Here is a 27,184-nt window from a genome sequence, read left to right as displayed (position 1 = left end):
TTTGCTTTTGTCCTCTCAGGTTCTACCCTTTAAAACTATTTCAGAATCTTGTGATAAACTCTCGTCTTCAACTTATTGCACTCTGGACAGGCAATATTTAAAAAATCTAAATATTTGAATGATAGTTCTCAAAAAAAGTGTATATAAAAGATGCATTCATAGCCTATGCACTATTAATATAAGATCTAAATGCATTCTGTACACTTGGTTGCCATTGGATTTATTTTGAACATTGGTTTCAGTGTACCCAAAGAGGTGCTAAAGTCTGGCAACTAGGGGGTTTTCACAGTAACTTCTTTGCAGTGTTAATGTGAGCCTACTTGTGACAAAGATTATTATTATCATGAATTTCTAAATATTCTACTATAACCTCCTTTCATAATGGACTCCAGCCCTACAACAGATATTTGGCTAATTAACTTTTTGTTTTCCTCTTTTCTTAAATAAAGGAGTTAGATTAGCTATTTTCAAATCTGCTGGAATTCTTCCAGAATCTAAGCAATTTTGGTAGATTATAACCTTGAGTAAACTACTATTAGTACCTCCGTTTTTCTTTTAACATCCTAGTATGCAGAGGGATGTCAGCAATTAGGTCAAATAGTTTTCCCAGCACCTTTCGCCTGGTGATGGTCATTGTTTTATATTCATCCCTCACTATCACCTCTTGATTTTTATTTATTTTTGGGACGTTTTCTAAGTCTTCTACCATGAAGGCGAGTGCAAATTATCTGTTCACTGCCTCCACACCACCAGGCTCACAGTTGTAGAGGACTAGCACTAGCTTTAGACACTGTTTCTACTCCAATACTTAGGGAAACTATCGTGTTTTATATTGTTAGCAAACCTTCTCTCATACTCTGCTTTCTGCCTCTTTATTATCTTATTAGTCATTCTTTGTTGGTTCTTTTAAAAAAAAAAAAATGTTTATTAAGAATTTTTTAACAACATTTTCAACCATATAAACAACCCCCCCCCCCCCCACCCCATAACAAAAAAGAAGAGAAAACTCGCATAGCAAGACATAAACATGGCAAATCAATATGATAGAGAACTTTGTACATTGGATTCCTCCCGTACATACATATCAGTTTTCCGGATCGTTTATGTATTTTCTTGCTCAGGTGCCCCCCCGGGTTGCTGCTGCTGTCGACCGAACTCCATCTAATGCTCTGCGAGATAGTCTAGGAACGGTTGCCACCACATGGAGAACCCCTGCACAGACCCTCTCAGGGCAAACTTTATCCTTTCCAACTTGAGAAACCCTGCCATATCATTTATCCAGGTTTCCACACTGGGGGGCTTCGCATCTTTCCACACGAACAAGATCCTTCGCCGGGCTACCAGGGACGCAAAGGCCAGAATTCCGGCCTCTTTCGCCTCCTGCACTCCCGGCTCGTCCGCTACTCCAAATAGTGCTAGCTTGGCTTGACCTGGGCTTTCACCACCTTAAATACTGTTCTCTCAACTCCCCTCCAGAACCCATCTAGTGCTGGGCATGACCAAAACATATGGACATGGTTCGCCGGGCTTCCTGAGCACCTCCCACATCTGTCCTCCACCCCAAAGAACCTACTCAGCCTCGCCCCCGTCATATACGCTCTGTGCACAACCTTAAATTGTATCAGGCTAAGCCTGGCACACGAGGAAGAGGAATTAACCCTACTTAGGGCATCAGCCCATAGACCCTCCTCAATCTCCTCCCCCAGCTCCTCTTCCCATTTACCCTTCAGCTCCTCTACCAAAGCCTCCCCCTCTTCTTTCATCTCCTGGTATATCGCCGACACCTTTCCCTCTCCGACCCATACGCCCGAAATCACCCTGTCTTGAATCCCCTGTGCCGGGAGCAGTGGGAATTCCCTCACCTGCTGCCTCACAAATGCCCTCACTTGCATGTACCTGAAGGCATTTCCCGGGGGTAGTCCAAATTTTTCCTCCAGCGCCCCTAAGCTCGCAAGCGTCCCATCGATGAACAGGTCTCCCATTCGTCTAATCCCTACCCGATGCCAGCTCTGAAGCCCCCCGTCCATCCTTCCTGGGACAAACCGATGGTTATCCCTGATGGGGGACCACACCGACCGAGGCTCCCATTGCGCCCCTATGTCGTCTCCACTGCCCCCAGATCTTTAGCGTTGCCGCCACCACCGGACTCGTGGTGTACCTTGTCGGCGAGAGCGGCAGCGGTGCCGTCACCAGCACCCCCAGGCTTGTTCCTTTGCAGGACGTCATCTCCAACCTCTTCCATGCCACCCACTCTCCCTCCATCACCCACTTACGGATCATCGCCACGTTGGCTGCCCAGTAGTAGCCACCCAGGTTCGGCAACGCCAGTCCTCCTCTATCTCTACTACGCTCCAGGAACCCCCTCCTTACCCTTGGGGTCTTACTCGCCCACACAAATCCCATAATGCTCCTGCCTACCCTCTTAAAAAAGGCCTTGGGTGATCACAATTGGAAGGCATTGGAGTACAAAATGAAACCTCGGGACCACCATTTTAATTGACTGTACCCTGCCCGCTAGCGAGAGTGGCAGCATGTCCCACCTTTTAAAGTCGTCCTCCATCTGTTCCACCAGCCGCGTCAAATTAAGTTTGTGCAGTGCCCCCCAGCTCCTAGCTACCTGGATCCCCAAGTATCGGAAGCTCCTTTCTGCCCTCCTCAACGGTAGGTCGTCTGTCCCTCTTCCCTGATCCCCCAGATGCACCACAAAGAGCTCACTCTTTCCCACATTGAGCTTGTAGCCCGAGAAGTCCCCAAACTCCCTTAGGATGTGCATGACCTCAACCATCCCCTCCACTGGATCCGCCACATACAGCAACAGGTCGTCTGCATACAGCGACACTCGATGCTCCTCTCCCCCTCGGACCACCCCCTCCATTTCCCAGACTCCCTTAACGCCATGGCCAAAGGTTCAATTGCTAATGCAAACAGCAGGGGGGACGGGGCACGGGGCACCCCTGCCTCGTCCCTCGATACAGCCGGAAGTTCTCCGACCTCCGCCGGTTCGTAACCACACTCGCCACCGGGGCTCTATACAGGAGCTTAACCCAACTAGTAAACCCTCCCCCGAACCCAAACCTCCTCAACACTTCCCAGAGATACTCCCACTCTACTCGGTCAAAGGCCTTCTCCGCGTCCACAGCTGCCACTACCTCCGCCTCTCCCTCCACCGATGGCATCATAATCACATTCAGTAGCCTCCGCACATTGTTATTTACCTGCCTGCCCTTTACAAATCCCATCTGGTCCTCGTGAATCACCCCCGGGACACAGTCCTCAATCCTCGTAGCCAACACTTTTGCCAGCAACTTAGCATCTACGTTGAGGAGAGAGATCGGCCTATACGACCCACATTGCAGTGGCTCCTTATCCCGCTTCAGGATCAAAGAGATCGGCGCCTCCGACATTGTCGGGGGCAGGGTCCGCCCCTCCTTTGCCTCATTGAAAGTCCTTACCAGCAACGGGGCTAACAGGTCTACATACTTTCTGTAGAACTCCACCGGGAACCCATCCGGTCCCAGGGCCTTCCCTGCCTGCATGTTCCCCAGTCCTTTAACCAGCTCCTCCACCCCAATTGGCACCCCCAAACCAGCCACCTCCTGCTCCTCCACCCTCTGGAACCTCAGTTGGTCCAAGAATCGTCGCATCCCCTCTTTTTCCCCCTGGGGGCTGGGACCTATACAGCTCCTCGTAGAAGGCCTTGAATGCCTCATTCACTTTCACCGCACTTCGCACCGTAGTTCCCCTTCCATCCTTGACTCCACCTATTTCCCTCTCTGCCATCCTCTTACGGAGCTGATGTGCCAGCATCCGGCTCGCCTTCTCCCATATTCATACATCGCCCCCTGTGCCTTCCTCCACTGTGCCTCTGCGTTCCCGGTGGCCAACAGGTCGAACTCCGTCTGGAGACTTTGCCTCTCCCGGAGTAGTCCCTCATCAGGGGCCTCTGCATATCTCCCGTCCACCCTTAAAATCTCCCCCACTGACCTCTCCCTTTCCCTGCCCTCTCTCTTCTCCCTATGAGCCCTGATGGAGATTAATTCTCCCCTGACCACCGCCTTCAGCGCCTCCCATACTACTCTCACCTGCACCTCCCCGTTGTCATTGGCCTCCAGATACATTCCGATGCACCCCCACACCCTCCCGCACACTTCCTCGTCTGCCAGCAGTCCCACATCCAACCGTCATAGCGGGCGTTGGTCCCTCTCCTCGTCCATTTTCAGTTCCCCCTCGGCCATTGCAGCAGCAACCCTATTGTGTCTCCCCCCACCGCTCGATCCAAATCTAGCTCTTTTGCTCCCCCCATAATACTTCCGTAAGTCAGCTGACTCCTGCTGACCCCGGCTTCCCCTGCCTCCCCGCTGACCCCGGCTTCCCCCACCTCCCCGTTGACCCCCCCCCCCCCCCCCCCCCCGCCGTGTGGAAATCCCTCCTCCCCCTTGCGCTCCTCCATCCCCCCCCCCCCTAACGTGGGAAAAAGCCTGTGCTTTCCTGAGCCGGCCCCGCCCCCTATGGCGCAGCTCCTGTTGCGGCCTTATCGCAATTCCCTCATCCCCGAGTCTCGCCTCCCTCCAGCACCGATGCCCACATTCCTCACTGTCCCCCCCCTTCAAAAACTATTCCCCCCATCCCAATCCATCGTCCCACCCGTGAAACATTCTATACCCATATTTACAACCCTGTATACAGTCAACATCTCCCCCACTACCACAGCCCCTCAGTTCGAGTCCAATTTTTCCGTTTGGATAAAGGTCCAAGCCTCTTCTGGCATTTCGAAATAGTGGTGTCGGTCCTGATACGTGACCCTTCTGGGTCGCCTTCAGCCCCTCGATCACCAACAGCATTGGCGCCAGCACCTCCTTTTTAAGCTCCTCCATGCAGCGCCTGAGAGACTCCTGCTGGTCCGGCCCCCATGCTGCTCGATCTCTGCCCTCCGCCATCTTGTTTTCTCCCCCTCGATTCTGCAGCTGCTCCAAAGCCTCTTTTTTTTTTTTTTTTTTTTTTTTGTCTCTCCACTTCTAGTCCCCTCCATACACGATGGAAGGGGGACCTTACTTCACCTTCCCACACGGGATTTGATCAAAAAACTCCGGAGAGCCCAAAAGTCCGTTCTAGCGGGAGCTGCCGAAATGTGCCGCTTAGCTCCGCATCGCCACAACCGGAAGTCCTCTTTGCTGGTTCTTAAACACTGTCCAATCTTCTGACCTACCACTAATCTTTATACAGATTTGTACAGTGTTTCTTTCCCTTTATACTGTCCTTAGTTTCTTTATTTAGCCTTGGATAATGCATCCTTCTCAAAGAACTCTACTGTCCTATCTTTCAACCTTGTCTTTAAATACAGGGAGCGGGACGATGGCACAAGTGGTTACCACTGCCTCACAGCGCCAGGGATCTAGGTTTGATTCCGACCTCTAGAGACTGTGGAGTCTCCCCGTGTCTGCATGGGTTTTTTCCGGGTGTTCCGGTTTCTTCCCGCAGTCCAAAGATGTGCAGGCTAAGTGGATTGGCCATGTTAAATTGCCACTTAGGGCAGGGTTGTAGGGATAGTGTGGGGAATTGGGCCTAGGTAGCGTGGTCATCTTTTGACGGGTCGGTGCAGACTCAATGGGCCAAACAGCCTCCTTCTGTACTGTAGGAATTCTATGATTGTATGAAACTGAACTCCTTTACTTTCCTTGCCATCCATCTGTAAGCAGACATATTTAAATTTTTGAAATAAGCTGTGGCATTCCCCAAATCCTCTGTCTGTGATGTCACTTTGAAAACCGCTTACACCAAACTCTCTCTGGGTTAAATCAGAAGTATTGTTTATTCATACATTTGAAGGCTCTCACGCAAATGCACAAGAAGGAAATAAGAAAGAAAAACATTTTACAACTAGGAACAACTTTTATACAAAGAACCAAAGATATGATAATTCACACAAATGTCTAGAGTGCAGTGAGGTTCCTTCACGTTGCACGTCGAAGTTAAGGTTCAAGTGGGTTCAGCTGAGTTATGGAATTCCTTTGAATCTGGTGATGACACAGCAAGATGAGATTGGTATACAGCGACTTGGTCCACTCCACCGGCAATGGCAGGAATTTTCCAGAGAACCAGGCATCACAATGGTTTTCTCTTTGTTACATGTTCAGGTTGCATATTCATGCTGGGGACATGCTCCTCCCTTGTTCCGTTAATTGTAATGGGTCCACACAATGATAGCCACGAGATTCCTCAATGATGAACTTTGTATTTACTGTTGGGAAGTTTCCAGAACTGTAGCCAACTTGAAAATCATGTGACCTGTAGCAGCCATGTTTTTGGTCCAGCAAAATTCATTTTTAAGTGTGCAGAAAGTAAGGTTAGATTTCAGCAGTTGATGACCTCCTCTATGTTTTATGGACATGACACTAGTTTCCCAATACACCATTGCCAGCTTTGCCTCATATTTAGGTTCAAAACACTCGTCATGGACCCATTCTTCTTGTTTTCAAACTGAACGTGAAATTCTATCAGAGTGAGAATCAGACAGACAAAGGGGTCTGGAAAATATGTTCACAAGAGTATTTTTAGGGCAATTTCTTAAAGTAGTACATTCTAGAGACAGCCAGGCAGCAGGTTATCCTAGACCTGGTAATGTGCAATGAGACAGGGCTAAATCAATAACCTCAAAGTAAAAGAGCTTCTAAGTATCAGAAATCCTAAGAATCAAATGACTTAAGTTCTTTCAGAATAATGAAAAGAACATTATTGCTGATGGTTGGCTGAAACTTTTGTTTTCCAACTACAATTTGGAATGCAATAAACATCCATACCATTAGGTTGTTCAAATAGCCAAATCAACAGCTGGAAATTATTTTCCTATGACTCTGGTGATTTTCAGGATGAAATATCTGTCCTTCGTGAACATCTACGCAGAGCTGAGGAGCATGTGCAAGCGAGCGAGCAGAAAATTGCTTTGATGGCTCAAGAGCTTGCTGATACTTCCAACATTCGTGACAAAACCATGGGTGATCTGCACAGTGCACGAGTAAAAATTGATTTGCTAAAAGAGGAACTTGCTGAAACTGAGAAAAAATATATGGGAGAGATACAGGTGCTAAGAGCTGCAAAAAAAGAAAAGGTATGCATTATAACATTTGCTTAATTTTTCTGTTCTGATTTGGATATTATCTTTGGGGAAATTTTGTCTATCTCTTGGTCAATCCCACTGCCCCAGGTAATAGAAAAGGAGCTCCTGCATAATATTGTAAATACGAATTGATCCCCTAATTTGTCTTTTTGGAAAAAGCAAACTCTCAAATTGCAGAATGAATCTGAAGTTCACAAGTCCCTTTCTAATCTGGCACATTCACCAAAGACCAATTCAATCTCATTATTGGAATCAGAGTCTACAAGTGAACTTGTGACCTGAAGCATGGGTGCCAAAAAATGGCCTAGTAGCTGTTAAACAGCTGGCCAGTCTAAACAATCTGATCCAATTATCTTTATTGTAATTGTATTTCTTATTTGTTGGTTTATGTCTGTTTGATTTAAATTGGCTTTAATGTACCTGTTAAACCTCAGGTGCTTTCAACCAGTTTACTTATTCAAAGGTTTTACCTAGAGTGTCTTTATTTACGAGGAAACAAACCACAAACACAAGTTCAAATTCAACAATATTTATTTAACACATTTAACCCTTGTATTACCCACAAAATACTAGAGGTACCCAAGATCGGTGTATACTACCCGTAAAGCTGTCTTGATAGACTATGGATCTGGTCGCTGGAATTCCTCTGGCTCGTTACAATACTTTCGGGTTTTGTGTCATTCGCAAACTTTGAAATTGTCCCCTCCACGCCAAGATCTAGATCATTAGTATATATTAGGAAAACCAAGGGTCCCAATACCGACCCCTGGGGAACACCACTGCAGATCTTCCTCCAGCCCGAAAAGTATCCATTGACAGTTATACTCTGCTTTGTTTATTCAGCCAATTTTGTATTCATGTTACTACTGTCCCTTTTATTCCATGAGCTGTAATTTTTCACACTGTATAGAATGCCTTGGCCAAGAGTCCTGCCCTGTCCTTAAACCTGTCTCCATAGTCTTCTTCCAGCTGGACCCCTCCCTCTGGCCCCTTATCCGTGATATTTTGTTAATTGAAAAGTCATGCTTGCAGGTCTCAACCTCCATTTCTTTGTTGCCCTGTTTCTGACTTATCTCATTCAGAGGTAGCTGTACTCTGTTCCCTCGGGGCCCAAACCTCAAATCTAACATTGTCATCAAACCTGCAAACTGACCTCTACCTCGCAGAGGCCAGACATTTGCTCTTAACAAGCCATGACCCCATCACTGAACACAAGCTATCGTTCCACGTCTGTCACATCTTTTCTGGAGATTGCCTCGCTGCCAACTTCCGTAGCCCTCTAACTCAGAACAGCCCAGTTCTATCTCCTTTCTAAGATCCATAAACAGGATTGCCCTGGCAAAGCTAACATTTCAGCCTGTTCCTGCCCAACTGAACTGGCTCCATTTTTCATTCCCCTTGTCCAGTCTCTTCCCGCCATCCGTGACTATTCTGCTGCCGTCTCTCAAGTTTTAACAATTTCTAGTTTCCTGCTCCTAACTGTCTCCACTTCACTATAGATGTCCAAGGGTAGTCTGTGGCTCTCCACTTCTTCCTTGAACGGAGGTTCAACCAGTCTTGATCCACCACCATCCTCCTCCTTTGGCAGCCTGAGTTGTTCTCACAATAGAACTTCTTCTTTCAATCCACTTAACTTCCTCCAAAGAAAAAGTGTTGCTGTGGATAATCCAGGACAAAGTAGCCCGCATGATTGACACCCACTTCCAGAAGCATTCACTTCATCCACCACCGACACACGGTAGCAGCAGTGTGTACCATCTACAAGATGCACTGCAAAAACTCACCAAAGTTCCTTCGGCAGCACCTCGGAAATATATTGTCGTTCCTTCACTGTCGCTGTGTCAAAATCCTGGAATTCCCTCCCGAATAGCACAGTAGGTGTGCCTACACCACATGGACTGCAGCTATTCATAAAGGCAGCTCACCACCAGCTTCTCAAGGGCAATTGGGGATGGGCAACAAATGCTGCCCTAGCCAGCAATGCCCACATCTCATTTTTTTAAAAAAAGTTTTAAAAAATCACATGTCTTACCTATGCCAACCTGTTTTTTGAGGGTTATATGGAACGCTCCTTGTTCCAGTCCTTTTTGGGCTCTGTCCTTCGTCCCTTTTTCTGATACATCAATGACCATTGCTCTCAATCTGATGAGGAAAATTTAATGAACATTGCTTCCAATTTCCACCCTTCTTTCACCGTCACAAGGTCCACCTTCACTGTCACAAGTCTTCCCCTCCCTTTACCAACTTCTCTGCCTCCGTTTCTGGAGGTGAGCGACCAGTGAACATTCACCATGTCCACCGATTCCCAAAGTTACCTTCACTACACTTCCCCACACCCTGCTTCCCCTCAATACTCCATTTTCACCCGGTTCTGCCACCTTCATCACATATCTATTTATATATTGCAACTTTCCATGCCAGTGCTTCTGACATGTCTTCCTTTTTCCTCCAAAGTAGACACTGCCCCCACTCACAATCCGCCAGCCTGGTTTACAGGGCCCTGGAATATGTCCATACCATTTCCCACATATCTGCTTTCATCTCTTTCCCTCCCTTCCAGAATTGTGATAAGTTCCACTTCCATCCCACCAGCCTCTACTCATCAGTTGGTCCTCCACAATGTTTGCCACCACCAAAGATAACACATCATCTCCTCTTTCAGCATTCCAAAGGGACCATTTTCCATTGCTGATTTTCCCAGCCTGTCCCCTTTCACTTGCCTAAAACCTGTTCCATTTCTATTTTTTTCCCAGCGCTGATGATAGGTCATAGACTCTTTCTCGCCACAGATGCATCCTGTTTTCATTTTTAGATTTCCAGCATCCATAGTATTTTGCTTTTGTATGATATTGTAACTTAGCAGGAGTAACAATGAAAATTGGATATTGTGATCCTTCCACCTAGTCCCCTGTGCTCTTTTCCAATCTTCGCAATATTGACTATTTAGTAGTTAGTGAGACGAGGCCAAGTTGATTTATTTTGCGACGAGTAGATGTGAACTGTGATTACCTACTTCTATGATAATCTATGAAAGCACCTGATACAAAACAGCAAATACCCCGTTGTTCCAGGTGTGGTTATTAATTTTGGTGATTACCAGCCAGTTGAGCTCATTAACATTCCGATTGTCCCTTTGTTCTAGCAGCTCCACTATGTGACTATTACATTACATTTTAAACCCTGGTGAGTTAACTTCAACTTAAAGGCAACAGTTTAATCTAGTTCATATCTGTATCCTTTCTGTGGACACATGGAGCAAAATGGAACAGGCTGAATGGAAATTAATTGGAAAGTTAATCCAAATGTTATGTATATTCAATGAGGCATCATTATGAAGACCTTGAAAGGCAGCATGGTGGCACAGTGGTTTGCACTGCTTCCTCAAAGCACCGAGGCCCCAGGTTCGATCCCGGCTCTGGGTCACTGTCCGTGTGGAGTTTGCACATTCTCCCCGTATTTGCGTGGGTTTCGCCCCCACAACCCAAAAGATGTGCAGGGTAGGTGGATTGGCCACGCTAAATTTCCCCTTAATTGGAAAAAATGTATTCATTAAAAAAAAAGACCTTGAAGACAGAAAGCTTGGGATGCTCCTGCCTTAAAGAGATGAAGATTCACCTCAGCAGCAGAATAATATGATACATTGCATGGTATGACATTAAAATATTCATCATTTGGGTATTTAATAATGCACTTAAAACATTTTACAAATATTGATATTAGGGTTCTGCAGTGATTGACAATACAGTGGAGCAAGAGCTGCATAAAGAAGTTGAAGATTTGAAGCTTAGGTTGCAGATGGCTGCTGAGCATTACAAAGAGAAATACAAGGACTGTCAAAAACTGCAAAAACAAGTTGTCAAACTCACCGAGCAGTTGGTGAGTATAATGTTTATTTTAAACTGCTGGGGTAATGCAACAAATTAAAATAATTTGCACATGTTGCGAATCGCAAGACTATCCCAATCTCTGTGGGAATTTCATCATGGCAGGATAAGTGGGACAGCTTTGAGAACTCAACAAGCGTTTTCTATGAAGCATTATGAGTAATTGAGATAAAGTCCAATATTAGAAGAGAGATTTAACAGCATGTGGCAGTGCTCATATTTTTATTTTAAGTTGTTCAGCAGAGATATAACTGACTATAAAGCCACAGTTCCAGGAGCATGTGAAGGCATGAGATTAATGGGGAGATTAAAGGCATTATGACTTTAATAATCGGCAGATCCTTTTATGAAGCTACAGTATGAATTCTTTTACAACCTGTGTGTCATCCTGTATTCTGACTTTGAAGTTGGAGTTACTTGGCGATGAGAGAAAATACTATAAACTTCTCATGATTACTTAGCCTCTGTTCATTTCATAATTTAGTTAGGTGAGACATAATCTTCAAGGAAAGGTGTTATCTAACCATACATTGTTACATTAATAGGAAGAGAAGAAAAATGAAACATTCTCTAAGAAGCAAAAGCTAACTGATAATGGGACAAACACTGAATCACCCCCAGTATCTGCAGCAGACTTTATTCAAGATTCTTCTCCAGGTATCTCTGTGATTGCTTAGGCTCCAGCTGTCGAGATAAATTAACACCGCTTAATGTTCTGAAGTATTCCTTTATATATTTTTTCATATTTTTTTTTGTGTGTGTTTTATATTCTATATGTTACACTTCGGGAAGATGTCTTGCATCTTTTGTAAGCTTTTCATTTGCTTCCACTCTTGAGTACAAGTACTGATTTGCAAGAATAAGGACACTGGCAAAATAATTTAATATTTAGTGGCCTTTAAACAAATATTTCTCTAATGCTTGGACTGCATATTCACCTATTTATTTAGCAATGAGTAAACATAGCTCCCCTCAGCATTTTTATTTTATTTACAACTGTGGAATTCATTTTTAAAATGTTTTTACCCCAAGACGATTATCAGCAAAACACCTCCCTGATTACCAACAAGGATTAGGCAGTTGTTTCTGTACTGAAACAGGTGAAACATGCACTGTTTCCCAGCTGATTCTGGTGGTGTTCCAGGGCGGGCCCCATCAGTCCATAACTGGTTGTCAAAGATGAGATGCACAAAATGGTCACATCATTTCAACCCGCCAGTGAAATTACCACCATGTGCTTAATTTGGTGTTAGATAGATAATACATTTTTAAGCTGTATGTGACTTTATGATAAACACTTGAAGGGAATAAGGTTGCAGGGCTACAAGGAAATGGCGAGGAAATAGTTTGCTCTGGTAAAGAGCAGCACGGTGACACAGTGGTTAGCACTGCTGACTCACAGCACCCACTGTTGACTCACGGCGCCAAGGACCCGGGTTCAATCCCGGCCCCAGGTTACTGTTCGTGTGGAGTTTGCACATTCTCTGTGTCTGCGTGGGTCTCATCCCCACAGCCCAAAAAGATGTGCCGGGTAGGTGACCTGGCCTCGCTAAATTGTCTCTTAATTGGAAAAACAGAATTGGATACTCGGAAAAAAAAATTTCTTTTAAATTGCCCTAGTCAATCATTCTGAGAGAAGCAGCATGGATTTGGCAGGCTGAGTGGTCTCCTCGAACCAGCATGGATTTGGCAGGCTGAGTGGTCTCCTTCTCTGCTGTAACCATTCTATTTTTTTGGGTATTGCTGAAATACTTGCTATTCCCCTCAACGGAAGCCAAATTAAGCTAAATCAACAGCAACAAATCATTATTTTTCAAAATAGAACTTTTTCTCTTCTACTGAATTAAATGCATGTTTGAACTGCTAGCTAAAAGCCAGAATTTGGAAAGTCCTGTTGCCTTGGCATTGACTAGTTGTAATTAAATCAGCAAAATGGTTTTTAGAACAATAAATTGCTTGTCTGGGAATTAACAAATTAAAACTTGATTAATTTTTTTTTATGGCTCATTTAATTATCAGTGGTATAGTAAACGTCTTGGTCTTTTCCCTACAGTCATGCCGGCTCCATTCGACCATACATTTGATCTCCTGGTGCAGACACAAATAAGTAAAATGAGTAAGGAAATAACTGAGAAAACTGAGATGTACAAGAAATGCAAACAGATGTTGACTGTAAGTAAAACAGTTGCCAGAGCTGGTGTCATAAAACCTTGCCACATGTTACAAGTTGGTTGGGAATTGAAAAATTGTTCGTAGCATCATGGATGTTCTAAGTAATATAGTTGGAAATCGGTAAAGAAAAGTTGGCTGTTAACCTGTTTTGGAGATTATGCATTTTAATTCATGCTGCATTTTTTTTGGCTGGCAAGGTGGAATTCTTAACTTTTAAGGCCATAAAATCTAATTGGAAAATGTCCAAAGTCTCTGGTGAATCAGAGTCTGATTGTTTGGTCAGGACGCTTTCCCAATTGGAATATGGTGTCATGAGTTTAAGGCTCCAAGTTGTACACACAGCCTTTTTAGAATGCTATGGTATTAAGCATGCATGCACAGATACATTGTTTTAATATGCTGCAAGGAAATTATTTGTGGTGTTATTTGCACTAAGGCAAATGCCCCCTTCAACAGGAATATATTTTATTTTATATTTGCTACATTTATATCATATATACATTCATATAGACATATTCATATATACATGACCATATGTGCATCATATATACACATATATATCATATCTACCTATCTTATGTATACACCTATCTATTTTTTTTCATTCTCAGAATATGGTAAGATTGGCATTTATTGTCCATTTCTAGATGCTCTGGAGGGGGTGGTATTGGTTCTTTTTGAACTGCTAGAATTCATATGGTGAAAATGTTCCAACAATACTGTTAGCTATGATTTGCCAGGTTTTGGCCTCATTGATAACAGTAATAATGTCCAAGTAAAGATGAAGGGTTGGATTTTGTGTTGAGCACTGGAAATGTGAATTAGGCCATTTTCTGACTTCAGAAACCTGAGACAGCCACCTATGGCCATACCTGCAATATTTATGTACTTTAAAGTTGTGGGTGTGCATGGTTCGGGTTTCCTGACTCACCCGAGACAACGTTATAGTAGTGCAGATGCTGAGTTGGCTGATTAGAAGGCCTACCTTAGTTCACTGGGGCTTATTCTCAGCCCTCCAACATTGTTCATAAGCCCCCTAACCTCTCCCACTCACCCTCCCAACTCCCATTCCCACTCATGCCCTCCTCCTCCATACCCAGTATCCACTCACTTAGTGCACTACGTACAGTCATCAGGAGCCATGCAATAGCAATGGGGATCCTTTGAAATGGAATATTAAAAAATGCATCCAATTTATTAGACCTTTCAGTGAAAACCACTACCGTAGTGACTCAATAAATAACATGTAAATTCCCACAAGTGACCATTCAGTTATAAAAACAAACATCTATTCGGTAATCATATCGAAGACAACTAACCTTCTCTAAAACTGTGAACCAACCCCTGCTGTGATAAGTGGTTCAATAGCTTTTGAAAGTATTCATAATGGCTGCAGCAGTCCAAAATCATTATACCTCCAAAGAAATGAAGATCGAATACCTTCACCATGCTGCGTTAACTCCAGGTTATGACAAATACGCAGCTCTTCCATGAGCCTTTCCTCTACTGGTTTGATGCTCTGTAACTATAAATTTGAAAAAAAGAACTGCCAATTCACTGAGGAGGCTTCACGCCAATCCATATCCAGCAACCTTTTTTGTTTAATTTACGAGATATTGGTGCCGCTGACTAGACCATCATTTATTGCCCATCCCTTAATTCCATTGAAAAGGTGGTGGTGAGCTTTGTTCCTGAGGGATGGTACGGAGGAACAGTGGTTAGCACTACTGCCTCACAGCACCAGGGACTCTGGTTCATTTCCAACCTTGGGTAACTGTCTGTGTGGAGTTTGCACATTGTCCCCGTGTCACACGGACAGTGACCCAGTGCCGGGATCGGACCTTGGACCTCGGTGCTGTGAGGCAGCAGGGCTAACCACTGCGCCACCCTGCTGCCCTTTGATAGCACAGTTAATTACCTCGTCCATCACTCTACTGACTGTTGCTAACTTTTGGTTGGTTCAATTGGCTCTGTTTTATAACCTTTGCTCTCGAGTCGCCAGGTATCTTTATGATACTGCCACGAGGTTCAAGTTCACGTAATGATCAATAACCCAATACACCAATTAGTAAGATTCAAATCCAAGCACATTTATTATACACAGTGATCGCTATTCATGCATAAATTCAGCTTCTAAGCTACTTCTACAACTAACAGGCCTATACTTAGCTTCGGACTGGCCCACCAGGTCAGGGGAACAAATGGCATTTCGTTCGGGTTCTGAGTCTGCGGGATTCGAAGTTGGCACGGACTGGTAGCTAGGAGCGCCTATCTCGTAGCGAGCATTGACTTGAGACTTACTGGCTCTTGGCGGCAGTTGAACCAGTCACTGTCAAGGTTGGTTCGCGTTGCTGAGTGACCCGGTCAAGAAGAATGATTTGAACTTGGGGCTTAACTTTTATAGTCCCCAGCGGCTTCCCGCCTTTTGGAACGTACCTGGTTCCAGGTGATTGGACTTCATTCCAATCGCTTGGTTCGTTTTCTCCAATACTGGAGTGGTTCCCTGATCGATGGGCGGTCTTGAGGTATCCGTTAACCTCTTTTGTGTTGGCTCCTGCTGGCGCCGGGGAGTCTGGCTTGGCTTTGTTTATCCCAAATATTTCGATTGTACCCGGGGATCGCTCGTTAGTATGTAGATGGCTGCTACATTATTATGCAGATGGCTGCTTGTATCGATGCTGTCTGGGCTTTTGCAGAGTTTAATACACAATGGGCGGGATTCTCCACCCCCACGCCGAAGTGGTCGCGCTGGCGTGAACGCCGTCGAGGTTCACGACGGCGCGGAACGGTCCCGACCGATTCCGGCCCTGACAATGTGCCAGTATCGGGGCCGCGTCATCTACCCGCGCTAGGCCTTGTCGCCCGCGTAAAAGCGGCGCCGCATAAATGACGCGGCTGGCGCCGCATAACGGACGTCATCCGCGCATGCGCGGGTTGGCGGATCTTGCGGGGCGGCGGAAGGCAGGAGGTCCTCCTTCAGAGAGGAAGGCCCGATGATCAGTGAGCACCGATCGCGGGCCACCCCACATTTAAGGTACCCCCTGGTGCAGGAACCCCCCTCGCCCCCCCCCCCCCCCCAGAGGCCCCCCCCCCCCCCCCCCCAAGCATTCACGCACCACCCACGACTGTAGCGACCAGGTGTGGACGGCGCTGGGGGGAACCCGCCGTTTTGGCCTGGCCGCTCGGCCCATCCGGGCCTCAGAATCGCGGGGGTGCCGGAGAATCGCCATTTTCGGTGTCTCCGGCCGGCGGCCCGCGGAACCCGACCGGGCCGTTCCCGCCGCTTGGGAGAATGGGCGTCCCTGGAAATTTTGGCGGCCCAGGCGATTCTCCCAACCGGCGGAGTGGAGAATCGCGCCCCGTATACTTGCACCTGCTAATTTCTGCCTCTGTTGGCTGAATTTCCCTGCAGCCTTTGCTGTTCTCCATTTTACATCGTGAGTTGGCCAACCCAGGTGGCTGCATGACGATCAAGAGTAGACTTATGGAATGCTTTCTGTACAGGACATGCCTGGGGAAGTTACTACACTGCCAGGTAGATACCTGTGATGTAGCTCTACTGGAACAGCTTGGTTAGGGATGTGGCAAGTTCTGGAGCGCAAGTCTTCAGTACTATTGCCAGAATATTATCAGGCTCCATAGCCTTTGCAGCATCCAGTGCCTTCAGCTGTTTCTTGATATCACATGGAGTGAATCAAATTGGCTGAAGATTGGTTTCTGTGACCTCTGGAGGAGACCGAGATCGATTATCCACTTGGCACTTCTGGTTGAAGATTGTTGCGAATGCTTCGGTCTTATCTTTTGCACTGATGTGCTGTCCTCCTCCATCATTGAGGCTTGGGATATTTGTGGAGCCTTCTACTCCAGTGAATTGTTTAATTGTCCACCACCATTCAGACTGGATGTGGCAGGACTGCAGAGTTTCAATCAGATCTGTTGGTTGTGGACTAGCTTAGCTCTTGTTTATCACTCGCTGCTTATACTACTTGGCATACAAGGAGTCCTGTGTTGGAATTTCACCAGGTTGAACACTAATTTTTAAGTATGTGGTGTTGTTCCTGCCATGCCCTCTTGCACTCTTCATTGAACCAGGGTTAATTCTGCCTTGGGGGTAACGGTATGGTAGAGTGGGGCATATGATGAGCCATGCAATTGCAGATTGTGGTTGAGTACAATTCTGCTGGTGCTGATGGGACGTAGCACCTCAGTCTTAAGTCTTGACTTGAAGCCCAGTCTTGAGTTGCTAGATCTGTTCAAAACTATCCCATTTAGCATGGTGGTAGTGCCATACAGCACAATGGAGGGTATCCTCATTGTGAAGATGGGACTTCGTCTCCACAAGGGTTGTACGTTGGTCACTCAACCGATGCTCATGGGATCATAGAATCCCTACAGTACAGAAGGAAGGAGGTCATTTGGCCCATCGAGTCTGCACCGGCCCTCTGAAAAGAGTACCTTACCTAGCACCCCCAATCCCCATAACCCCATCTAACCTGCACATCCCTGGATACTGAAGGGCAATTTAGCATGGCCAGTCCACCTAACTTGCAAATCTTTGGACTGTGGGAAGAAACACACGCAGCGACTGGGAGAACATGCATACTTCACAGTCACCCAAGCTCGGAATGGAACCCATGTCCCTGACGATTTGAGGCAGCAGTGCTAATCACTATGCTGCCCAGTCATGGATAGATGCAGGCAGGTTGGTGAGAATGAGATCAAGTTTTTCCCTCTTGTTTGTTCCCTCACTACCTCTGCAGACCCAGTCTAACAGCGATGGACTTTAGGACGTGACCAGCTCGCTCTGTGGTGGTGTTACAGAGCCAGTCTTGAATTCTCCACCCAGAGTGCATTCTGTGTCTTTTCTACCATCAGTGCTTCCTGCAAGTGGTGTTCAACATGAAGGAGTACTGATTCATCAGCATGCAGGGTGGGGTGGTACATTCTCGCCAAGAGGTTTCCTTACTCGTGTTTGACCAGATGTCATGAGACTTCTGAAAATTCTCCTCCTTTTTGACGACTGACAAATTTGACCACAGCAGTTGAGACCATCCTCAAAATTACAAACAATAAACACCATTTTTGGTATGAAGTACACATGTTTGCTTAAACTGGAGGTTGCGACTCTATTACAGATGGGTCTTTGGTCCTCTTGTGCATACACTGGCTGGGAAATGACCGCAAATGTGAAGTTGGTGTCCTTTACCATCTTTATCATGGGAACCGGCCCTGCACACATGTGCAGAAGAAAATAAGTGAAATGGTGCAAAACTGCAGGCCAGGTGATCTGAACTGGATTGCCGTTGGGGTGAGATATCCCAGGAAGCAGGACACTGGGAGGGGGACCGAGAAAACCAAAGAAGTTTTCGAACCAGGTAGTGGGATAGAAAGAGGTCCCAGAAGAAAGTCCCAGGCAGGGACAAAGACGGAGATCAGGCAGGGACAAAGACGGGGATCAGAGTTGGGTCGCATTGAGTCATGATAAATGATACTGTCAGAGAAAAAGGCTCTCCGGTTAAGCAAAGACCTGTGAAGGACTTGATGCAAAACTGGCTCGAGAAAAGCCCAGAAGGTTAGAGAGAACAACCAAATATTGGTGACTCCATGCCACGATCTATAAGGGCAAAGGCACCCTTTTTGAGCAGTGGTGTTCTTCTTGGAATGGCAGAAAATTGTAAAATGTGCTTGGAAGATGAAACACTAATGTACTAGGAGATCCAGGGGAGCCTCGAGGTGTGATTGAAACTCTGGAAGTGGATCCTTGTTGAAGCCATCCAAGTTGGAACAACATTTGGAGAGAATTCCAATACAAGTTGTTCAAATGTGAAAATTGGAGCCTTCGTGAGAAAGAGTTAAAGTGAGACCAGTTGGCTCGTGGTGTGAGAAGTGTAGGGGTGTCTGACCACAGTTTGCCACTTGGTTCACATGTACAGCATGTTTACCCTGAATATTAGAGTAGAAGATAGTTCTGGTAAATTGTTTAATATTGCTGAATTTGTACCTGTCTGTAAAGGGATTACTGGATAAAGGAATATTGGGAAATTGAGTCACCTTGTGTTTGTATTGAGATCTTTCTAACCTGGTGTAATACAGTTCATTTTTCTTGTTTTAATATTTTATTTTTAAGTTCATCAGCGGGCACCAGTGAATTTGTTCAGTAATTTTCATCCATGGTTTCTTTAAAAAAAAAAGTTAGAATTTATTAAACCAAAGACCTGACTGTCCAGTGGTAACAGTTGGGATTGTAACAATTCTAAATAAAACGACCCACAGCATTTTCGCCTCATCTCCCTATGTTCATGGATCCTTTAAAAAATCCCAGGATTGGGAGCCACATCTTCGTCAAAAATTGATCAGCTCTTCCTTGGTCTATATCCTATCTGTATACTCGGGTTTTGTTTTAATCTATCCATTAAAGGCAGAGGTAACAATGGAGCTATTGAAACTGGCAAAACAAATAACTTGTTTTTTTCCCTGAGCTACACCAGATGCCCTGTCAATCAAAGCAGTTCTGGCAAGGCATCCTATTTTTCCAAAGTGAAAGCTTGCAGACCAGTTTTTTCCCAAAATGTAATTGACTGTGGACAGTTAAATGCCTTCAGGTCATAACAGTAGGCTTCTCAAGCACTGTTTTCTTCTGTTTTGCATACATGATGCCACTTTTTGTTTTCTGAATGGATAAAGTACTCTTGTGCATCTCAACAGTTGCACAATGCTGGTCAATGAAATGGTCAACTTACATTTGCAGCCTGATGATCAATCGCTGCAGTGCAAACACATCACACCTGGAAGACAGCATCTACTAATGATTTTTGAAGCTGTTAAATCATTTGAAACTTAATTGTCGCCTAAGCTTCCCCCAAGGTTCATGAGCTGTCCAACAAGGCAGGTTTTCCGAAATCTGAGGGACTAGAAAAACAGATTTAGGGCCGTCAATGGTGACCCAATCATCAGCTGTCATACGAAATGGCATAGGATAGGGAAGACATAGGAAATTCAAAATCCCAGCAAAAAAGTAAAGTTTTCACATTCCCCACCCCATTCCTGCCTCCACAAGGGGATGAAATTCTATCCCAAAATGTGACTTGGAAGAGAACTTGGTGTTCTTATGTATCTCTCTAGATGGTGCAGGCCACAAGTTGGGAAGTTATGTCAAAGAAGCTTTGGTGTGCTGCTGCAATGTATCCTGTAAATATGACACGTTGCAGTCATGTTACACCTGTGATGGAAGGATTTAATTTTAAGCCAGTGAATGAAAGCAGACTACTTTGCCCTGGACACTGTTGAAGTATTTGGATGTTGTTGACATGCAGACGAATGAGTGTTTAATTGCATTTCTGACTTGTAGGTGGCAGGCTTTAAGGAATCAGGAGTTCAACCACCCGCTGCAGAATAACACATTTCTGTGCTGCACTATTATCCATGGCATGTGCCTGGTCCAGTTCGTTTCTGGCATGATGTTGATGGAGTAGATCTGGCTTGGATGTTGATCCACTTCAAGTGCATATCAAAATACTCTTTAAATGCAATGTGGGTTTCTGCCTCTGCTGCCCTTTTAGATCCTTTGCTGTCTGGATCAAAGGTTTCTCCTCAATTCCCCTTTAATTCTTCTCCCAAGTACTGTGGGTTGGATTTTGTCTGGGCTTTGAGACTGGATTTGGCAGCATTTCTGTTTAACCATATTTCATCAAAAGGTTGTGTGTAATCGATTCCCTGAGATGACTTCATAAAGCATTCTTATTAGAACTTTGCAGTGTTATGTGACAGTCTTGTGACACACATTGCAGTAGTTACTCCTGGTGCGGCTGCAGAGGAATAAGAACATAAGAACTAGGAGCAGGAGTAGGCCATCTGGCCCCTCGAGCCTGCTCCACCATTCAATGAGATCATGGCTGATCTTTTGTGGACTCCGCTCCACTTTCCGGCCCGAACACCATAACCCTTAATCCCTTTATTCTTCAAAAAACTATCTATCTTTATCTTAAAAACATTTAATGAAGGAGCCTCTACTGCTTCACTGGGCAAGGAATTCCATAGATTCACAATCCTTTGGGTGAAGAAGTTCCTCCTAAACTCAGTCCTAAATCTACTTCCCCTTATTTTGAGGCTATGCCCCCTAGTTCTGCTTTCACCCGCCAGTGGAAACGACCTGCCCGCATCTATCTTATCTATTCCCTTCATAATCTTATATGTTTCTATAAGATCCCCCCTCATCCTTCTAAATTCCAACGAGTACAGTCCCAGTCTACTCAACCTCTCCTCGTAATTCAACCCCTTCAGCTCTGGGATTAACCTAGTGAATCTCCTCTGCACACCCTCCAGTGCCAGTACGTCCTTTCTCCAGTAAGGAGACCAAAACTGAACACAATACTCCAGGTGTGGCCTCACTAACACCTTATACAATTGCAGCAGAACCTCCCTAGTCTTAAACTCCATCCCTCTAGCAATGAAGGACAAAATTCCATTTGCCTTCTTAATCACCTGTTGCACCTGTAAACTCAACTTTTTGTGACTCATGCACTAGCACACCCAGGTCTCTCTGCACAGCAGCATGTTTTAATATTTTATCATTTAAATAATAATCCCTTTTGCTGTTATTCCTACCAAAATGGATAACCTCACATTTGTCAACATTGTATTCCATCTGCCAGACCCTAGCCTATTCACTTAGCCTATCCAAATCCGTCTGCAGACTTCCAGTATCCTCTGCACTTTTTGCTTTACCACTTATCTTAGTGTCGTCTGCAAACTTGGACACATTGCCCTTGGTCCCCAACTCCAAATCATCTATGTAAATTGTGAACAGTTGTGGGCCTAACACTGATCCCTGAGGGACACCACTAGCTACTGATTGCCAACCAGAGAAACACCCATTAATCCCCACTCTTTGCTTTCTATTAATTAACCAATCCTCTATCCATGCTACTACTTTCCCCCTAATGCCATTAATATCATTTTTACTTTCAGCACTTCCTCACTTTTGCATAAATTAGCCTTTTAGGCAGCCAGCTAGATTAATTTCTGTTTGGGTATATCTTTATCTTCATTTTTTGTCACCCACCATTAGTTTTGTACATTTGAAGATCTTTTTTTCTATTGGGCAGCACAGCTATTTACTGTCAGCTACTTTAGTCCACCTAACCCTAACTCTCATCCCATTGTTCCTAACTGTCCCTGCCCTGATTCTTGGCTGTCCCTTTGCTCCTTAATGCTGTACCCTGACCTTTCTGCCTCTTGCCTGACACCTGGGAGTCTGTTGCTCTTCGCTGCCTCTGGATTGACCATTGGCTGTTGGTGGTTGTTCTTTATCCCTTGGACTCTCAATTTTTTTTTTCTATGTAGGAAATGTTTTATTTGGCCTAATAGAGACAACAGCAATCCTATGAATGGTGACAAATGGACCCTACTGACTTGAAGATGAGCTCTCTTTATTAAGAAGCACGATGGCGCCAGAGAGTGGCGACTCTCTGCGAGCTCTCCGGAACAGATCCTCTTTTTACATATCTTATAATCGTACTAATCTTTTAAAATTTAATTCTAAGACTAACATTATTACTAACCTTTCTCTTTACATTGTGCACCTTGTGTTGCCCTATTATGTATTTTCTTTTCTTTTCTTTTCATGTACTTCATGATCTGTTGAGCTGCTCGCAGAAAAATGCTTTTCACTGTACCTCGGTACACGTGACAATAAACAAATCCAATCCAGATTCCACCTGAATGCTGCTGACAAGTGAAAATATCTTAAACATTATAGATTTAGTAACTGCAGTTGGGAGTGCAGCGTGTTGGGATGCTGTATTTTAATCTTTTTCTGTACCACCGATTGAAAGTCTGTCCTCTCTCTGCTGCCTGTAAAACTATTTTAGACATTTAAAACTGTAATTTGAGCACAAATTTGCAGTTTCGCTCAGAATCTCGGTTGTGGAAGAAGAATACAGCAGAGGTTATTGGAAGAGGGTAGAGGAAACCTCATTCCACATCAAATGTTTCTCTGTCAGAATTGGAAAGCATATTGCTGACATTGGTTAGTCTTTAATTTGGGGTAACCATTCAGATTTTTGATTGAATGACGAAGAGCAATCACATCAACTTGAGGCAGCCATTGCCCTTTATTTCATAAAATTAACATCTAGGAACAATACTGACCAAATGTAAAGATAAAAATTCCTGGAAGAAAAGAGTGCTGTAGTTTATTTGAACTCTGCATGCATTCAAAGTATAAGCAAGCAGGACTCAAAACTACAGGTCAGGTACATTGTAAAGTGCAGGATATTGTGATTGATTCTTAAATCACTGGACTTTGTGTATATTTCAGCCATAGTGCTGTTACACTCTGTTTCATGTTTGGCCCTTAGCAGTACATAGGCTAAATGAAATGTCAAATTTGATTTGACGTGGCTGAACAAAGATTTTCTCTCTTATCGATACATTGAGCATGCTTAACTAACACTGAACTTCGATAAATAGAGGGTTGGATGATAAATGGAGGATTGCATGAAGGGCAACATTAATTTTTATTTTCTACCTCTTTCCTAAATTCCTCCTGTTTTCCTACTATTTCTGAATGTGTGGCTTTTGCTTGGGTATGATTCAATGGGATTTGTATCCCTTGTATGTTTCCCAAATAACCACTATAAACCTAATTAGTAAGTCACAATAGGCGAAAGAAAGTGGGTAGCCAAATGCCACCAGACCCAGTTCTGTCCTCACTTCATGACTGCAGATGCTTTCTAAAAGGGACCACTATATAACATTCAGAAGTCAAAACTCTGACCACCCCACCGACCAAACGTCACCTCTGGCACTTTTGGTTACCTTAACTAGACACAGATTAGGGATTTACTGGAATATTTTCAGATTGTGGTAACTCAGTAACATGGGTTGGTGCATTTGTCCATTAAGTCTTCTGTTCTTAAAGATGACTAGAAGGATGAATTCCAGTATATAGGGTTGATAATGATCTTGTGGTAGAATATCAGCAGGGGTTTTCTCGATTTAAATGCTATAACTTTACCCAAAGAGTAGCAAAAGCCTTAACTTTAGGGATTTCACTGATCTCCAACCCAAATTTCCAATTGAGGGAAGCCTTATGAAAATCAGTGCCAATGATTTTCTGTTCTGTCTGTTAGTCCAGAAAAGTCTTAGTCCAGACCATTGGTTAGGAAGGCTTCCAAATGTAAGATTTTGGAGTCTTAAATCTGGGGAAATGCATGTATCTGGTAGATGTCATTTGACAATTAGACAAATTTATCCTTGTTAATTGTCTGTGAGCACTTATTCCACTGTGGGCATGATGTATGTTGCTTTGGGTTTTAGATGACGGGTGCCAGTTCTTTTGATGAATATTTTGCTTTGAAGCAACAGAGAGCTTTATGCATGCATTCAAAACACACACAGGCATGTACATTGCCAAGTTCCCACTACATTACATTCCCTGTGCTTTGTGTGATTGTACTTGATGCTGGAAGCATAGATTTAATGTTGGGTGAATGACTGACTGGGATCTTGAGTTATCTGATTGTGTGGGGAGGCGCATATGTTGAAGTTACTCCTGATTTTAGATTAGGGAAATATCTCTGGAATCCAGTAGGATTATGAGACTTTTTGGCTATTCTATCCGTTAAACGTATATCTGCCTTGAGAGAAAATGGGCTGGATTCTCCATCCCGCCGCACCAGATTTCTAGTTCAGCACGCCGGCAAGTTGCTCCATTTCGCCGGCTGGTCTATGGGGTTTCCCATTGTGGGGGCAGTATCCCAACGACGGAGAATCCAGTCCAATGTGTTTTACTTTGGTATATTAGAATTGTGTAAACGCATTATAAATCTTTTTATGATTAATCCAGTTGAAATAACAAATTTAACCAGAACATCAAGTGGGAGATGAAAGAACCGAGATGTATTCTGTAGTTGCCAATATTATTTGTCTGTTGAAAAGAACTAAAAAGGACTGCCATTAGTACTCTTTCCCCTTGGTTTCTGTGGCCATGAGCACCCAGTTTCCCTGGGTTTCTGTGGCTATGACTCATCTTTCATTCTCACTCCACAGTATAAATATTTCCCACTTTCTCTGTCTGTTAGCTTTGACAAAGAGCCATCGGACTCGAAACGTTAGCTCTTTTTCTCCCTACAGATGCTGCCAGACTTGCTGAGATTTTCCAGCATTTTCTCTTTTGTTTCAGATTCCAGCATCCGCAGCAATTTGCTTTTATTATTTGTCTGTTATCATTCCTCAGGAAGAGAATAAAAGAAGTCATACTTTTGCTGAAGAACTGGCTCACATCCAGCAAAAATTGAATCAGCAGTTAAAAATAAACAGTGACCTTAAACAAGAAGCTGCAGAGGACATTCAGTATAAGGTAAAAACATCCAGCAGTATACAAATCGGAAAAAATAATGGGTAATGTTCTTTGCCATACTTGTCCTTCAGCTTCGTTGATTAGAAAATAAATGTTAAAGTACTCTTTCTTTCAATATAATAAACAATTTCTCGCCATTTAAACCTTGTACCATGAGACCTCAACTCTGGAAAATCCAGGAATCTGTAGAAAGATCTACCAGTTAAATTGGATGAAATCTTTATTGGCTAAGATAGAGGTGTAACATATTTCAAAAGAACTTAAAATTACAGTATACTCTTCCTCTGATTCTGTTGAGCAAGAATGAAATCTTTCCCCCATCTCCCTGGCTCTGTCAGTGTACTCTCCCTAGCTGCATCAAAAGCCAGTGCTTTTGTAGTTACATTGTATATGTTGTGTTGCATTTTCTTTTATTCCCTTTTCTTCTCATGTACTTAATGATCTGTTGGGCTGCTCGCAGAAAAATACTTTTCACTGTACCTCGGTACACGTGACAATAAACAAATCCAATCCATCTCTTCCCCCTTCCCCACCAACTTTTTCCCCTCGTGCTTTCTCTGCTCCTCATTCTGTTTTGCATTTGCAAAGTATTTATGTAAATATTAACAAAAATGTGGGGCTTGTATAACTAGATTTTGTGCAGAATAAATAATGAAGTTGAACTTTAAAGATCTAAATTGTATACAAGATTTTGCATTGTGGGAGAAAGATAAAGGTTTTAGCCTTAATCAGTATTAGACATGTTTTGAATTTGAAACTAGATCAAAATCAACCATGCATTTAGAATGCTTGAGCATAAATTAACCGAAGGAACTCTAGACTGCCCTTATCACCAGTGCTTAGGTGGTGACATTTATTGTTGCTTGTCCTATGTGGGTGATCAAAAACATTAATTTTTAAATTCTTCTAACATCTAACACTGACATTCAATTTCCGAGCAGCTGCTCGAATTGTTCATACAATATCGGTGTAAACCTGCCTAACACATTATTTGCCTTGCTATTTTTTGCTTATGTTCACTGTTGGAACAGTCTTATCAGTCTATGTTTCTCAACCCTCCGAGGAGTTTATATTACATAAATGTAAAATTTAATTATTTCCTGTTCCACTTGAAGTTTGCAGAGTTGCCACATGTCTTTTACAAATTCATAGAATCCCTACAGTGCAAAAGGAGGCCAATCAGTACATCGGGTCTGCACCGACCCTCCAAAAGAGCACTCGTAACCCCACAATTTCTTTAAATAAAATAAATACATAAATTTGGAGTAACCAATTTTTTTTTTCCAATTAAGGGGCAATTTCGAATGGCCAATCCACCTGCACGTCTTTGGGTTGTGGGGATGAGACCCACGCAACCACGAGGAGAATAAGCAAACTCGCACGGACAGTGATCCGGGGCCGAACCCGGATCTTCAGCGCCATGAGGCAGCAGTGCTAACCTCTGCACCACCGTGCCACCCCGCACATTGTTCATAGAATCCCTACAGGGCAGAAGGAGGCCATTCGGCAAATCAAATCTGCACAGACCCCCTGAAAGAGCATCCAACCTAGGCCCACTCACCTGTCCTAACCCTGTAACCCCAACGAACCGTAGACACTAAGGGGCAGTTTAGCATGGCCAATCCACTAACCTGCACATTTTGGACTGGAGGA

The 27,184-nt window shown here is 44.1% G+C and overlaps 1 protein-coding gene across 3 annotated transcripts in view; it reads left to right on the top strand.

Moving 5' to 3' along the window:
* The window catches only part of tax1bp1b (Tax1 (human T-cell leukemia virus type I) binding protein 1b), a 155,360-nt gene that overhangs the window by 69,544 nt on the left and 58,632 nt on the right, over window positions 1–27,184 (top strand). For 2 of the 3 annotated variants that reach the window (XM_072509397.1, XM_072509398.1), the window contains exons 9-13: window positions 6,866–7,105; window positions 10,835–10,990; window positions 11,544–11,655; window positions 13,052–13,170; window positions 25,409–25,531. In XM_072509397.1, the coding sequence (XP_072365498.1) occupies window positions 6,866–7,105; window positions 10,835–10,990; window positions 11,544–11,655; window positions 13,052–13,170; window positions 25,409–25,531 (750 nt within the window). The remainder of the gene's footprint in view (window positions 1–6,865; window positions 7,106–10,834; window positions 10,991–11,543; window positions 11,656–13,051; window positions 13,171–25,408; window positions 25,532–27,184) is intronic. The other variant, XM_072509399.1, reaches the window with a different exon arrangement.

The sequence above is a fragment of the Scyliorhinus torazame genome, chromosome 6 (assembly GCF_047496885.1).
Source record: "Scyliorhinus torazame isolate Kashiwa2021f chromosome 6, sScyTor2.1, whole genome shotgun sequence".
NCBI classification, from domain to species: Eukaryota; Metazoa; Chordata; class Chondrichthyes; order Carcharhiniformes; family Scyliorhinidae; genus Scyliorhinus; species Scyliorhinus torazame.
This window is presented reverse-complemented; position numbering and strand designations above follow the sequence as displayed.